Genomic DNA, 15,045 nt, shown 5'->3' on the forward strand with positions numbered 1-15,045 from the left:
ACAAAAATTTGTGAGTTTGCAGCTTTATTATTACATGCAATTAGGAGACCCTTTGGAACACTGTTCAGAAAATTGCAAGGTTACCAAAAAAACGCATCCATCTCGCTTCCACCTTCAGCAACGCCTTGCGACGGAAGAACTCACACCCCAAAAAGAAGATCAAATTATCGTAACGCTGCCCCTTCGAGATCCTTCCGGATATCAGTTCCGTTCGCCTTATCGGTCTTCACCTTTGAGCCCACGGCAAAAGTCTCTCTCTCTCTTTCTCTCTCGCTCGCTCGCTCATTCTCACTCTATTCACGCCACAGAAGTGCGTACGAAAATAGCACCATGGTGGCATTGCGCGAACGCACCAATTATCGCGCTAATGAGCACAAACGTCGCGGCACGGAATCACGTTGCACCAGCGCTTCCACGGGCCGTTATCAACCGCGGCCCACTGTCCTGGAAAAGAGGGAACCGGGATGATGCAATGCGTCGCAAAGTGCAAGATAAAAACAGCACGTACGCCTTTCCGGGAATCCGCGTACTTCGATCCAGCAGTGCGTCGTCATCAGCCCATTTTCCCGCGTGACTCATCCAGGGAGGGTTTTCCTTCGGCTGCAGTGTTTCTCGATGCACATTTTCCTACCAAAAATTGCCCCCTTGTCCCACGAAACAACGCGAAATAGGACGCGTGGACGCAACGAAAAAAAAAGGGCAAACGTTTTTTATCACTGGCCTTGAAGGCCTCATCTGTTGAGCGAATCGTCTCGGTCGTCTGCTCGCCGTCTCAAGGCTAGAAGGAGTTGCGTTCCGCTTTTCCCAACCCGTGTTTTTTTTTATGCACCATCCGCTTTCGACCCCTGGAGGCATATGTGAAACGCTTTTCGCTTGCCATCGTCTACGAAATGTGCTAATGTGCGCGCGCGTACGCTCCCTTTTTTTCCCCCCTTTCGTGAATGCAGTTCTTTGTTATCCGCGCCAGACAGCAAGGGCGAAAAGAAAACTCCCAACCCCCTCTAACTGCCTTGTGCGGAGAGTTCTTAGCGCTGGTCGTCGAAGTCGCGCGGCGATAAAGAAAGCGAAACTCGCTCTCGTTCGCGCGCTTGCCGGTTTCGGTATCGCACCGCATGTGAGACGGGAATGCATGGAGGTGCCCGGTTGTTCGAAGACAAAGAAAACCTATCGTCTGGGCACCGTCTCGTCCTTTCTTTGCCTCCACCGCCATACGGGGTACATACGACACGGCGGCAGCGGTTCCCTATTACGTGTTCTTCTGGCCTGTTTCCTTCTGGCGGGCAGGCAGGCAAAGGAAGAGACAGCAATAAGAAGAAGAAGAAAACAAACCCAGCCAACCGCCCATTGCTGCACATATGCAAGGTCTCCGGAGTGCGCCATTCTTCACGCTGTCTCGCTTGCGCATACGCTCTTGCGTCGCCGTTGCGCTTAACACACACACACACGCACACACCGTGCTGCACATCACTGACCTGGCATAATTTCTCGCCGGTTTCGTTTGCACGCTGGTGTGAGCGCCTCCTTCGTGGGGATGTGCGGTTGCGGATGGAGAAATGGCGCCACGCGCAGGGAGGCCATCTTTCGAGGCGAGCGAAGAAAAGAGTCACGGTGGTGCGCTTTTTCACCGCACATCCACGAGTGCCCTTGGTGGGTGTTTTTTGGACCCATCTGGGTGTTTTTTTTTCTCTCTCTCTCTCTCTCTCTCTCTCTCTTTGCGTGTAGTTTAATTGGTAGCTCAGCAAAACATGCTCCCTAACTCCTTGGGGGGGGGGGTGTTTTATCATCCCCTGCATGCAGGGTGAGAAGAACGAAACGGAACGGAAAATAAAAACACATCCGCTCCCCCCAAAGCACACTCACTGAGTGTCTCGCACTCACGGTCGATGGCTCTCACGCTCTTGGTGAGAGCACTGCTCCGGGCACTCACCACCACTCATGGTGAGTGCCAGCGACGGCGCGGCTTCGAGATGCGGTCGGACTGGTCGTACGCAAACAGTCATTTAAAAACTGGCAACCGCATCGAACGCGAAAAGCGCCCGGCTCGCCAGCAAACGGTGAACTGCCGCTTTCCATTCGCAAAAACGGACAAACACAACACAACGGCCCGAGCAAACGTAACTCAAAGTTGCCAAGGCGTTAAGCGTGAAAGGACAACCAAACAATCGTGAGCAGGAATTCTCGCGCCAGTGTCGATAGTGAGATTTTTAGTTTTCGTTGGATCGTGATTTTATGTGCGCGTGTGTTTTTCTTGGAACCAACCGGAAGCCGTCGAAAGTTCGAGCCGCTAAACGGCCACAGCGCGTAAACGACAAGGCTGAGGACAAGGGCTAGACCTCGCGTACGCCCGGGCTAGACCTTGCGCTAGCGCCAACCGACCGTGACCGTGTGTGGTGCATGCGGCTTCAAGTGCAGCTGCAGACAAGTGCATCTCTGGCAGTGAGTTTGATACGAGCGCCAGCGCGGAGAAAGAAAAGTAGAGCAACCGCTTTTTGCTGGAGTTGCTGCATTTACCCAAAACACCCGCCGAAACGGTGGCGTGTGCGTTTGTCTGCGACGAGAGAGTGTGCGGGCGTGTGATAATTAGGGCGCGAAAGAAGCGGGTGAAAATCAATCAATAGGAAAAAGAGGAGCCCTTTTGGTGGGAGAGCGTTTGGAAACGCGCCGCAGCGTTGGAAAAGAAAACGGGAACCGTGCGTGATTAGTGAATGACGCGGCGTGCAATTTTGCGTGGAAAACCTTGTAGCTTGTGGTTTTTCGTCTGGCGCTAAAGTCGAGTGAAATATACGTACAAGTACACACACGTACACAAAAGCCCGTGTGCTGAGAAGAAGAAAAAAACCCACGAAGAAGCAACAAAGCGAGTGTGCGCGAGTGATCGAAGAATATATCCGTGGCGTGTGATTTGGACCCCGAGAAGTGGGTCACGACGAAGAAACACAACCCCAGCCTCCTTCCGGTGGCCACGGCAACAACACTAAAAGAAAAAAAAGCACACGCTAAAGTGCAGTGAGTGTGCGAAAGAGCGATAAAGGTAGAGTGCATCGGGGGAGCAAACAAACAAAAAGAAAAGAGAGCGATTTTGGGGAAGCATTTTTACACGGAGTTTGCGGAGTGCACCTTTGAACAAAAACAAACAAAAATTTCGCAAGAGAGTGTGCACGTCGTGGAAGCAACCGTAACGTCGTTATCAGCGCCAACGGAAGCGCTGCAATTCATCGCGTCGACCCAAAAGAGTGAGTTTCTTTCCTAAAAACTTGTTCACCAAATTAGTGCCCCCAAATGGTAGGCGAGAGGCTTTGTTCTTTGTCTGTTCGTCCGGCAAACGAAGCGGCGCAATGATTTACGGCGCGAAAAAAACCCCGCTGGTATTTTTGCCTTTATTTTAATGGCGTGAATGGCTGTTTTCAAAAACAAACGCCTTCAAACGTGTGGTGTGCGGCGATTTCAAACCGTCCCGAGTATCCCATCCAAGGAGGCGTCGACCATTTTCGACCCAAACGCCTGTGGTGCGTTCAAATTCTAATCATCCCCACGCGGTGCAACGTGATTCAGCTCGCACGTATTACCTCATCGCGCACGGTGAACGATTGCGTTTATAAGCGCTCGTCGAGTGGCGTGCGCCGCGGAACGCTCCGATAATCGGTCGTCCGAAGGCCGTTTGACATCAATTTCTAGCGGTCGGCTGTTTGTTTATTTTCTCCCCGGCGTGTTGGTATGTTTTTAATTCTGTTTTCGCGTCAAAGCTGTGTGCGCGTTGCGATTGTGTTCCGGTAGCGGAGCGCGTTTACAGCAGCTGACATTCGCTTGCTGTATTGTGGCACACTGTCCTTTGAACTGACGTTTAGTAATGCGCTTTTCGCGCCGATAGCACGTTCTATTTCGGCAACGGCACAGCACGCTTCCTCTATCGAGCGACGTTAGCAAGCAAAGGAAAACACCAACAGCCGCTCGAATCGAATCCGAGGGAACGTTCTAGAACGCCATGGTCGCCCGTGATTAATAATCGTGTGGCCACGGAGCGTGACGACAGGTGCCCTCTAGATGCGAGGGTGGCTTATCAGTGGAGAGAATGTGCTGCAGCTCCTTGCAGCGTTCTCTCTCTCCGGTCCACGGTTGTGCTGCTTTCACACAACAACGGCCGTCCGGCGATGAGTTGACAGATTTTCATAAGTAGCGTATTTTTGTTTACGCGCCACGCGTAGGTCGTAGGTCACGGTGTGAACACTGGTCAGTCTTGCTGCGATTCACCATTAGATCATCCTGCCGTAAGTGTGACGCATTAAAGCTCACTTTCTCACGGCATCGTGCTTGGGGATGGGGATGGGGGTGAAAAACAACCCCCCCCAATCCCACAGTATGAGGACACGCGTTGAGAAAGGAGGAATTCAAGGGAAAGAGAGCCACCACACGAATGTTGTTGTTTTGTGCTCGCGCTCGCCTCTGACGTCACCATCTCAGGCGTCCGCGTTCTTAATGCTGCGGTCAATGTACCGATGGGGACATAGAGAGAGAGAAAGAGAGCGAAAGAGAGAGAGAGCGAGAGAGAGAGAGAGAGAGAGAGAGAGCAAGAGCGAATCGTTAACGTCCCAGAAGAACGCGTTCTACCAACCAACCCTTCGAAGATTGGGGTTTGTTGTGTTCTGTTCATTATCCCCAACACACACCCACATACACACACACAGCACCACCAGCCAGGTTGTTTGGTTCAACATTGCGAAACAGGGCGAAATGCTCGTCACACGTGTACCGTGTAATGCGCCACCATCAGCGGCCGTTGGCACCGCGAAAAGGAGCAAAATCTCATGGCATGCTTTGACCCCGATGATGCCCACTGAGTCCGCGCCACCCTGTGCATGAAGCAATTTTCGATCGATTTCATCATCCGCTTGTTGCTACACTTTCACGAATGATTATTTTTGCTGACGAAACATTTGGACAAAATTGTGTGTAAGTTTTCTCACGCCACAGCCACACGTAGCAAAAATGACGGCGGGTTTTAGGGTGTTTTTTGGGGTGGATTTTTGTTGTTGTTACGGCTCAATTCGCAACAAGCCCAAACACGTCCGTTCTCGTTCGCACGCAAGCCCTTTTTTTCGCTCGTAAACATTTTGACTCCACCAAAAAGGGACTGCAGCATTGGCACGGTTGGTTTTTTTTCCGCTGGTATTGTTGCTTTGGAACATGGCTTGTTTTTCCCACCGGCCGGCGCAGGATTTTTACAACCCTCTGCCACAGCATAATTACGTCTCAAGAGCTCCAAAACGACACACACGAGCGCACGCGCGCGCGCTCGCGATCAAGGTCGGTCAGCGACGCCATTTGCGCGAATCGATCGAGAGAAATATATCCTCTTCCTGCTCGCGCGCCCCCATCTCGCGCGTGTGTGTGTGTCTCGCGCACACGAGCGAGTTTTTTTTTTTCATCCCCCTTCCACCAGTTTGATTGTGGACGACGGTGGGGTGGCTTCGCGAAGGTGGTTTACCTCGTGCAATGCCCGCCAAAACAAGCGCCAATGAGCCGCGGGAATGACGTCGCCGGACGGCATGGCGCGTGGAATAACACTCAGGGGTTGGGAAAAAAGAGGAAAAAATGAGGAGAGAAAAGAAAAACGATCGACAGAATAAAGCACACTTTCGGAAAACACATCCCATCCCGAGGACGATCGTTTCAATTTTTCGAGCGTGTTTTAATCGCGATGAACTTGCTCTTCCACCATGAACCGAGGCCGCGCGAAACGTCGTGATTGTGTGGGTTTTTGGGGTGGGGAATTCAAACCGTATCGCCACCCCCCTTCGAGGTGCAGGGTGTGGGAAAACGGTAAATAATTCCCTCGGCACACGCTGCTGGTCGTAGTAGGCTGCCGCGAATGACGTAATTTTGACGTTTTGCGATGTGGAACCGTTTTGCAAACGCACGTTTCAAGATTGTGCCCCAATCGCAGCATCGATTTGCGAATGGGAACGCAAACACACTGCGATTCGCGCAGATGTAACGGCAGGTGTGGGAAATTGTTCACACCACATGCGCCCTCCGGAAACCGTCAAGTGCTTTGCAAGATGGCTCGGAAACCACGTGAAATGGTCCACTTGGGCACTTGAGTGCGCGCAATTAGTAAACTTGCAATACCAAATATTTAGCGTGTTATCTGGGTTCGCTTGGAGTGTGCTTCTTGTTATTGCAAACACAAACATTTCGCTTGACACATGCGTCCTGACATGTGTTTCCGTCGAACAAGCATCCCACATTATCGGGAATTGCGTAACGAAAGGCTTTAAATGATTCGTTAATAATTTCCTTAAGCCACGTGCTGTGAGCGAATGGCACAAGCCTCGACGTTATTTCATTCCATTTGTGGTATGAATCATCCCGTTCTCGAGTACCGCGTGACTCACGTACTCAGAAAACTGCATCCCCAAAAAGAGCAAAGTACAACGTACGCTGTTGAACGAATGCCACAAATTAATAAGCTGGTGAGTCACCCCTCCTTGTAGAAAACAACTTCACGGTCCAGATTGCGTCGCAATATCACACAACAGATCAACAAGTCCTCCCGACAAATGGCGGGCTTTCGTATTAGCGACGCAAACAAAAGCTCGATCTGCGTTCTAGCGCTCCTTCGCGGGAATTCCATGCGACACCACTACGCAGTGAATTGATTCGCGCGTAAAAATAGCACGCAACCATCGCGGGTGTTTGATAATGCAGTATTCAAGCGTGATAGCAGAAAAATAGGCAGCCATGTCCTGAGCAGCACCTTCTTCGGGTGTCTCGCGGGGTCCCCTTTATGGCTTTAGACACCCTTAAACCACGACATCCTCGTGATTGAGGGTGAACGGGTTTCCTACCACCCATGGTTCCACACATCTATCGAGATTCAGTTACCAAAAACATTCAGCTCGCTGCCCGTCGTCAACCGATAACGTGTCGCGTAGAGGTGATATTCCTGGAGCTCTGGACAGAGAGAGAGAAAGAGCGAAAGATCTAGGGCTGATAAGCCGAGCTTTAGTACTGCGCTTTGATTCATGCACGCACAAAGCGCAAGCCCCACACGAGCCCCTCCAGGAAGGACGCGACCGTCCGGCGTGTTTTATATGGTTGCGTCATTTCCTGTTTTGTCTCGTCTAAACGTGGTGGCTGATAAACAGGCGATTGTGGCGCTGCTGGAATTGCTGTTTACGCGTGGGAGTCACCGGTTGCGTAATGGCTGTCGTGTGGAAGAAGCGATGATTAGAAGAGGAAGCACACTGCCAACACCAAGTAGAAGACCCTAGGGAAGTGCGATAAAGTGTGGAAACACCGAAGAAAAAACCACACTCGACCGGAGCGACGGGGCCACACTTATCGTGCCTGCTACTCACGCGCTCCATTCATGAGGAATTCTGAGGTTTTTCAGGCTTAGACGTCGGCGCGTAGCACTGATCAGGGTGCATCTGAACCGCAATAGGTGTGCGATTGCGATCAACAACATACACTAACCGGCGTAGTCTGGCCGGCGCACGTGGCCTCATTGAACATCGTCATCGAAACTGCCACAACACGCGAGAAGAAGGGCGCCCGCTGTGGAATTGAAGAGCGTTTGCGTGATCGTGCTCACATTCCCAACGCTCAGCGCCGCACGTTGTCACATGTTTCTTTCACGTGCGCGCGCCCCCTGGAGAAGTTGTTTATTGTTTGCCTGCTTTGCTAAACTGCGCTGTACTGCGGTTATTGAGGAATGTTGTTGTTGTGATAGTTTTTTTTCTGTTTCGCTTGGCGATTCACGCAATTTGCTGGATGCAGTTTGACCTGAGAATGACTGTGGTAAAACTGTGGTTGTCAAATGTGGCCGAGAAACTTTGACATTCGCATAACTGTCAATTTTAATTATCTAATCAAGGCTACGATGTACGCGGCTACATGACAGCCGTTAACAGTTCTGGTCGCAAACTCATAACGGCTGTCTAATAGTGCAAAGTGACTCCTCGAAAGAATAAGAAATCACTTCCGTTTCGATATATTTACGATACTGAACATTTGTAATCTGTGCGGAAAGTGATCACAAAGTCAAGATTAGGACGAATCGGCCAAAAATTTGCTGGTTGTGGAGTTTTTTTTCACCAAATTATAGATTGATATAGGAGAACCAAGCTTTTAGGTTAGGTCAGTCATTCAGCACCTATGTTACATAAGCTTTGATGGTGCTTATATTCTATCCTAGCTTTCTTTAATAAGTATCGCGTATGGCGTGTTCTTGAAGTTCTTTTCTAACAGAGTTTTTCTCATTTGCCATTTCTTCCCTCCAGATGCAATAGCACTAGGACCGAGCGAAATTAGTATGATGGTGGCGGACTTCGTAACACGGCAGCAGAACGGTTCGCCGTTGAACGGTGAAATACCCGGTCAGAATCATAACTCCAATTCCAACATGCCTGGTAAGTTGAGCGACACCTGATCTCAGTCCCGTAACATCGCATTGTCGAAGAATTTCCATTATGAGCTCATGGCTTTAGCGACCTAACAGGGGACTGATTGGTTTGTTTCTTTTTCGCCCCTTTTCTCCTTTTCACCCTCACAGCCCACAGTGCCTTACTGATGAGCAACAACAGCAGCAACAGCAACAGCTCCGGCCGGGCCAGCCCGCACACCTCATCGGAGTCGGAGTTTCCACAAAACGGGTACGAGCTGGCGGCGCACCTAAAGCGCAAGGAGCTGTTCTCCCAGCGCAAACAGCGCGAATTCATCCCGGACAACAAGAAGGACGACAGCTACTGGGACAGGCGACGGCGCAACAATGAGGCCGCGAAGCGATCTCGCGAAAAGCGCCGCTTCAACGACATGGTGCTGGAACAGCGCGTCGTCGAGCTGACGAAGGAGAACCACGTCCTGAAGGCGCAGCTGGACGCGATCAAGAGCAAGTACAACATCTGCGGCGAGAATCTGGTCAGTGTGGATCAGATTATGGCCACGTTGCCCACCAACGAGCAGGTCCTCAGTTCGACCAAACGCGTCAAGCTGTCAAATGGACAGAGCGCATCAGGACGGTCTACGTCACCGACCGGTTCTACGGTAGGATATCCGCTCTCACGTAGTCCTTCACGGCAACCTCAGGCCGCAACTTCACCCTCGCAATCACATGGTCGGGCTTCGTCACCGCATAGTCCTCCAGCGGCCTTGCAGGGTTCGCCGATGGCTACCTCGACGATGCCTTCGTCCCAGCAGGCTCCGGTTATTCACCCGAACCCCAACATTGAGTCTCCTCCACCGGCGGCTCAAGGACCATCACCTTCGTCGGTTAGCTCCGGAGGTGCCATTCAGCACACGAACGGTGCGACCGCGTACCTCTCGCCGGTGCACGCCATCTACCGGAATGGGTCGTTCGTCGAGTATGAGCGAGGTCCTGGTGAAGGTCCTGGCAAACTGTCATCGTCTGAGGGTGTCAGTAGTCGCAGCCCATCACAGATCCGGCTCGAGCTGATCGAGCGCAACCTGGACGATCAGCAGCAGTTGCACCTTCAGCAACTACAACAGCAACAGCAACATCAACAGCAGCAGCAGCAGCAGCAACAACAACAACACCATCAACATCAGGTGGCGTCTTCTTCGCAACATCATCACCACCATTACAGTCACCATCCGCGGGAGGTGATCCGAGAGTCGGTCATCGATCACCATGCACATCATGCGCAACAACAGCATCATCTTCACCTCCAGCACCAACAACAACAGACCCAACAACAGTCTCATCAACATCCGCAACACCTGCAAACGGCAGCTCCACAACAACATCCACCGACTCATCACGCTCTACACCTGCACCAGCGGATGTTGGGTGAACTGGTGGACCGAGACGAGCGGTCTCCTTCCCCACTCCCCACGGTGTCCTCGGGTGCTCCCCGTTTCGGTTCCCCCTCGACAACTTCCGCCGCTCCGAGCTCATCGTCCGTCACTCCACCGACGATCATTTCGAGCTCGAGTCCTGCCGGATCTCCACCGGCTCATGTTCCCGTGGCGGCTCACGTCCACTCGCAACACCACTACCCCGCAGCTCATCACCACCACCCGCATCACCTATCGGCTCACCATACCCCCCACCCGGCGCATCCCTTCGTCGTGGGTGCGAGTTCACCCTACGCAACCTCAGCCCTTCCAACAGCGGGTTACAGCCCAATAACGGCTTCAGCAGCTGCAGCAGTGGCCGCGGCCGCGTACGTAAGTGGTGCAGGAGCTCTGTACGCGTCACCACCACGCACCACCGAGATTGCGAGCGCTTTGCTAACGGCGAACGTCCTTAACTTGAGCCGCCGAGCGTCATCTCCGTACGACGTCAGTCCACCCCAACCAGCTTCGTCGACGGCCAGCGCCGGAAGTGCGTCAGGTGCCGAAGACGAACCGGACCGTGAACGGGAAGTGCACGAACACGCGAACAGCCTTCCGGTGAAGCTACGCCACAAGTCCCACCTGGGTGATAAGGATGCGGCCACGGCACTGTTGGCGTTGCAAAACATCAAACAGGAACCGATCGGGCACCGGGCAGGTTCACCCGGTTGGGATGATGGTGATGGGTCATCGGATGAGCGTGATTCTGGCATCTCGACCAACGAGTGGCCCACGAAAGCGGAGCAAAAAATGCTGGTACCACTTCCGGCGTCACCACCCGCGGCAATGGCAGTGGCGGCAGCTGCAGCCGCAGTTGTTACAGCCGCTGGAAAAATCACCTCCATTCCGGCCTCGGTCGTGATCAGCAAGAAGGCGGAGGAAAACATCCACTTGCAGTCGAAGCTGGCCCGGCTCGAATCAGAGGTTGCTACGATCAAGAACATGATGATCTCGAACACGACTGGAAGCGGTTTTGGTGTGACGGCTGCAGCGCAGTAGGCCGCGTCACGAAAGACGAAAGCTCAGCAGTTCCTGCGCCCTTTGGATGGCGGTCGAGCGGGTCGGTGACGGATGCAGGCATTCCGAGCCACCCGGTCGGACAGAGAGAGAGAGGGTGACCATGTGTGTTAGTGGGTTAGTCGTGTGGAATCGGGGGGTTGGAATTTCTCGTCGTTCGAACGCGACGTCGTTGCGTGGAGAAAGTTATGGTGCGAGAAGAGAAAGGCGAAGAAAAGCCACGAGCGCGCGATGGTCGTCGTTGAGGAGAAAGCTATTGCGTTGTGGCCGGCGTTGTTTCCCATGCCCGGCGGGTGGCTTTTCTCGGTTTCTGCTTTTTGTGGTGGCGTTTCTTCACGTGTGAGCGAGAGAGAGAGGGAGAGAAAAAAGCCCTCCCCGAGATGGGGCCCTTTTTCGTGGTTGACTCCAACTCCACCGCGGACGAGAAAAAGACGAGGACGAACAACAGAGAGAGAGAGAGAGAGAGAGATAGAGAGAGCGAATGGTGTCAGGATGGTGAAAATGTGAATCAAAATCGAAAACTAGACAGCTGAAGGAGACGGTGTAAAACACCGCAGCAGAACTGTAAATGTGAAAACCGAACTACATCAATCATATTTATATCCATGTTTAGTGCTATGGGAAGCTGTATAGAGGGAGATCAAGAGAAAGAGAGAGAGAGAGATCAAACTATATATCAAAACGAGTGTAAGAAGCGTATTTTAACATCGTAGCGTAACCGCGTAGGAGCATAAGAGGGTGAGAATTAAGAAGAAGCATAAGCATAATAACTATATCCGTAAGTCACACGACACTCAGTCCAAGTAAGATATAAAGGAGCACGATGAAGGATGGTAGAAGATAGTGAGCAAAGGATGGTACTACAAGGGAAACAAAACGGAAAGACAAATTTGCAAAACATACATACGAGTACACACATACGAATATACATATATTTTTATCTTCAGGGAAGATGATCCTAGAATGCAGGGCGATGGGCAGAAGTACGAGCGGAAGCTGTTGAATCATGTACATATATACATATAAACGATGAGATTGATTCAATTTTAAGCCCATACACAACACATCATATGAACTATATACCTATATCTATAACAAAACAACAACAAAAAAGTACACTCAAAGCTGTGGAACAAGCGCGGTAGCTATTGGCCGGGTTGGATTTTCCACAGGCGAAAGTAATTTTGAAAGCAAGTGTAAGAAGACAAAGGCGTTGGAATCAAAAAAAAAAAGAGGCCACAGACACTCCAACCGATGGAGTCGTGAAACACAAGGAAACAAGGTAACAAAAATGAAAAACCGGAGGAGCAAACTTTTTCGGAAATGTGATATCGTAGGTTTGGAACTATTTTTACACACACACACACGCTGGCATGCACGCATGCATACACACACACACACACACCCTTACATACCAGAGTAAGATTTAACGAACTGTACACCCACCCCAGAGGAGGTATTAATTCGGGATGCGTAGGGCCCATTTTGAAGGGCCACATCCCTTTTCGGTGTAGTATCCCTTTTGTGCGGGGGTTGCTCGTATTTTTTTATTTGCTTTTATTATTACGATTAGCGCAGTATCACGCCCAATGATTTGTATGTTTTTTTTTTCGTCCTCACACCAACTTTTCCTTCATTTTCTCCTCCGCCTTGGTGGTGATAATGTGGCGTGTTACATTTGTTTGGTTTTTACATTTACTACTTCAGCTAGTGTTTGTTTTTACTACTGTCCCGCAGCGTTTCCGGGGCGCTTACGAATATTATTACTTTTATTGCTATTATATATATATATGTATTTTTGGTTAGTATGTTTTGCTATTGAAAAAAAGTTTCACCACGTGAAAACGAATATTGTCATTGATTAACTGGTACAGTTAATGGTTTAGTATGCGCGCGACTATTACTACTATTTGGAGTAAGTTTTTTTTTGCTAGAGTATATGCAGTTTTTTTTATACAATTATGTAAGAGCTTATTATAAATGAGGAACTCGTTTTTTTATGTATACACGCATCTCCATCCCCTCTCCCGCGAGTAGGTGCAGAGCTAGCGAGAAGTTTAGTTCTTTTTTTATTTATTATACTTTTATACAACAAAAACAATCACTGAAAGAGAATGAGAATAAAACATGAAAACAAATGATGCAAATGAGACAAACAAAAAAAACACACAAACAGAACGAGCAACGAACAAATTGAAAAGAGAAAGAGAGATAGAGAAAACAAAATCAGAACTGTAAAGAAACAAACTCCATCCCTCGGAACGGAATTGCTACCCCGAAAACCCAGGTTGAGGAGGCAGCAAAAACGTGAAAATGCCGAAAGTGAAAGTGGGTGGGGCTCAATTTCCCGCTTGCACATCTAACTGTGGAACCTGATAACGAAAGGGTTTTTTTTGCATTATGATCCGGAGTTTGCTCTGTTATATCCTAGTTGCAGGATCACCGGGATATAAAATACAGGTGGTCGATTGATTGATTGGTTACATTTGCCTTCGAACAGACGGGTTCGGGTTCGTGTTCTGGTGGTTTTTTCGCATGTGCATCCTTTGAGAGGTGCCTGGAGGATGCCATCTTCCTCGGTTTCTAGGGGGCGAGTTTTAGATTCAATTTTTGTTGCCTTGCGGGTGGTTTTCCCGCGATCGTTTTATCAGATTGCTCATGTTCTTCGTCAGTTCCGGAACAGTTCGTTCGGCACACGAACCAAAACCGAGTGTGCCAGTGAGTTGGTTCACCTTTAAACACACTATTCCTGTTCGCTTTTAAGACTACTCAATTAACTGAACGTATGTATAGATGGACGTTATTTTATATCTACTATTATGAACTACTTCTCACAACCGCTGCCCCAGCAGCAGCAGCAGCAGGGGCTCGTGAACGCATCAGTATCGGGCGAACTCACAACCTTAAACGCTAAAACGTTAAGCAAAAGAAAAAGGACGAGTCGTCCATCAGTCGTGGCCCGTGGGCTCGTTTATTCCTTTACGATGGAACATTTACACACCCCAAATAAAACGTGCAGAAGGGCCCAAGGGACAGAAAGAACGAGCCATCACAGAACTGGCACTGGTGGCGAAACCAATACTGTCTTGCATTACGAATGTTTGCTGTATAATTTGTATCAAATTTACGTATGAAATACACTCACTTTCCTAAAAATAGCGCCTCGCTCGTCGTGTCGATTTACTGCGTGGTGTAGAAAATTTGAGAAACATTTTCCGTCCACGAAAAAGGCATCCCATCGGCGCCAAACAAACAGGATTCACGTCCTCTTAGACCCTCCTGCGGAGCCTAAGCGTAAAAGAAGGCTTCACAAAATCGATGCATAGCACTCGGCCAGCAAAAACCGAGACCCAAGGCGAAGACGATCACGTTGCTCAGCCTGCGAGTCACATTGCACGGAAGGTGATGCGCGTGGCAATCGCGCAAAACGTGCAACCCCTGTGGTTTGCGTGCCACTTACGCGAACGGGCTCGCGTTGATAGGAAGCCAGCGCACGCGGCTCATCATTCCGCTTTCTTTTTTAAGGTCCACCATCTCTCGTCTCGTTGGGGGTTGTGTTTTGACTCGATTCGTCTTCCCGGAACGTATGATCTGTTCTTCAAACGTTCCATTAGCGTAGATTAAACCAGCGAAAGCGCTCAGTCTTAAATTGCAAAAAACTTCCGCTTCAGCATGATATCAAAAATGTATATTCCAAAACGAACAGCGACATGTCCCAACAACAAGGTTCCAATGAGTCCAAATAATTCCAACCACCCCATCAGACAGGTGCCCCACCGGAAGTCGGGTTTCGGAAATGCGATGGCGAACTCGACGCACACACACACACACACCCATCGAGTAGCGAATGCTTGAATCGCCAAAGGGAATCACTCAACCGGCAAGCGCTGGAAGCCCCCTGGTTCGCGAAAGGAAACGAATTGGGGGCCCCAGCCGTGCCAACAACAAAAGACCTTGTCCGGTGCCGTTGACCCATTTTCATCCTACCCTCTGGTTCCAGGGGGGGGGGATTTTTTTTAATGTTTTCCTTCTCGTTCTACCACCGCTTTACGTTTACAACCGTGACCATCCGCGTTGTGCGAATAATCACCCCTGTGCTGGGTAAAAACGGCACGCAAAACAGCAACGCACCAGCGTACATTGTCGAACCGTGGCATGCGTTATTTTTTTTTT

General features: G+C 50.3%; 1 protein-coding gene across 1 annotated transcript; it reads left to right on the forward strand.

The window, feature by feature from the left end:
• The first annotated feature begins 2,047 nt into the window (after positions 1–2,047).
• On the forward strand, positions 2,048–11,004 carry LOC128726761 (putative uncharacterized protein DDB_G0291608). The gene is made up of 3 exons (XM_053820587.1): positions 2,048–3,233; positions 8,283–8,411; positions 8,555–11,004. Exons 2-3 carry the CDS (start codon positions 8,315–8,317, stop codon positions 10,852–10,854), a joined length of 2,397 nt encoding a protein of 798 aa, XP_053676562.1. The 5' UTR covers positions 2,048–3,233; positions 8,283–8,314; the 3' UTR covers positions 10,855–11,004.
• Positions 11,005–15,045: the final 4,041 nt, after the last annotated feature.

Source organism: Anopheles nili, chromosome 3, assembly GCF_943737925.1.
Source record: "Anopheles nili chromosome 3, idAnoNiliSN_F5_01, whole genome shotgun sequence".
NCBI lineage: Eukaryota > Metazoa > Arthropoda > Insecta > Diptera > Culicidae > Anopheles > Anopheles nili.

Coding starts and splice junctions, on each gene's coding strand:
- LOC128726761 (XM_053820587.1), top strand. CDS start 8,315: ATGATGGTGGCGGACTTCGTAACACGGCAGCAGAACGGTTCGCCGTTG. Junction 8,412..8,554: donor CTCCAATTCCAACATGCCTG/GTAAGTTGAGCG, acceptor TCACCCTCACAG/CCCACAGTGCCTTACTGATG.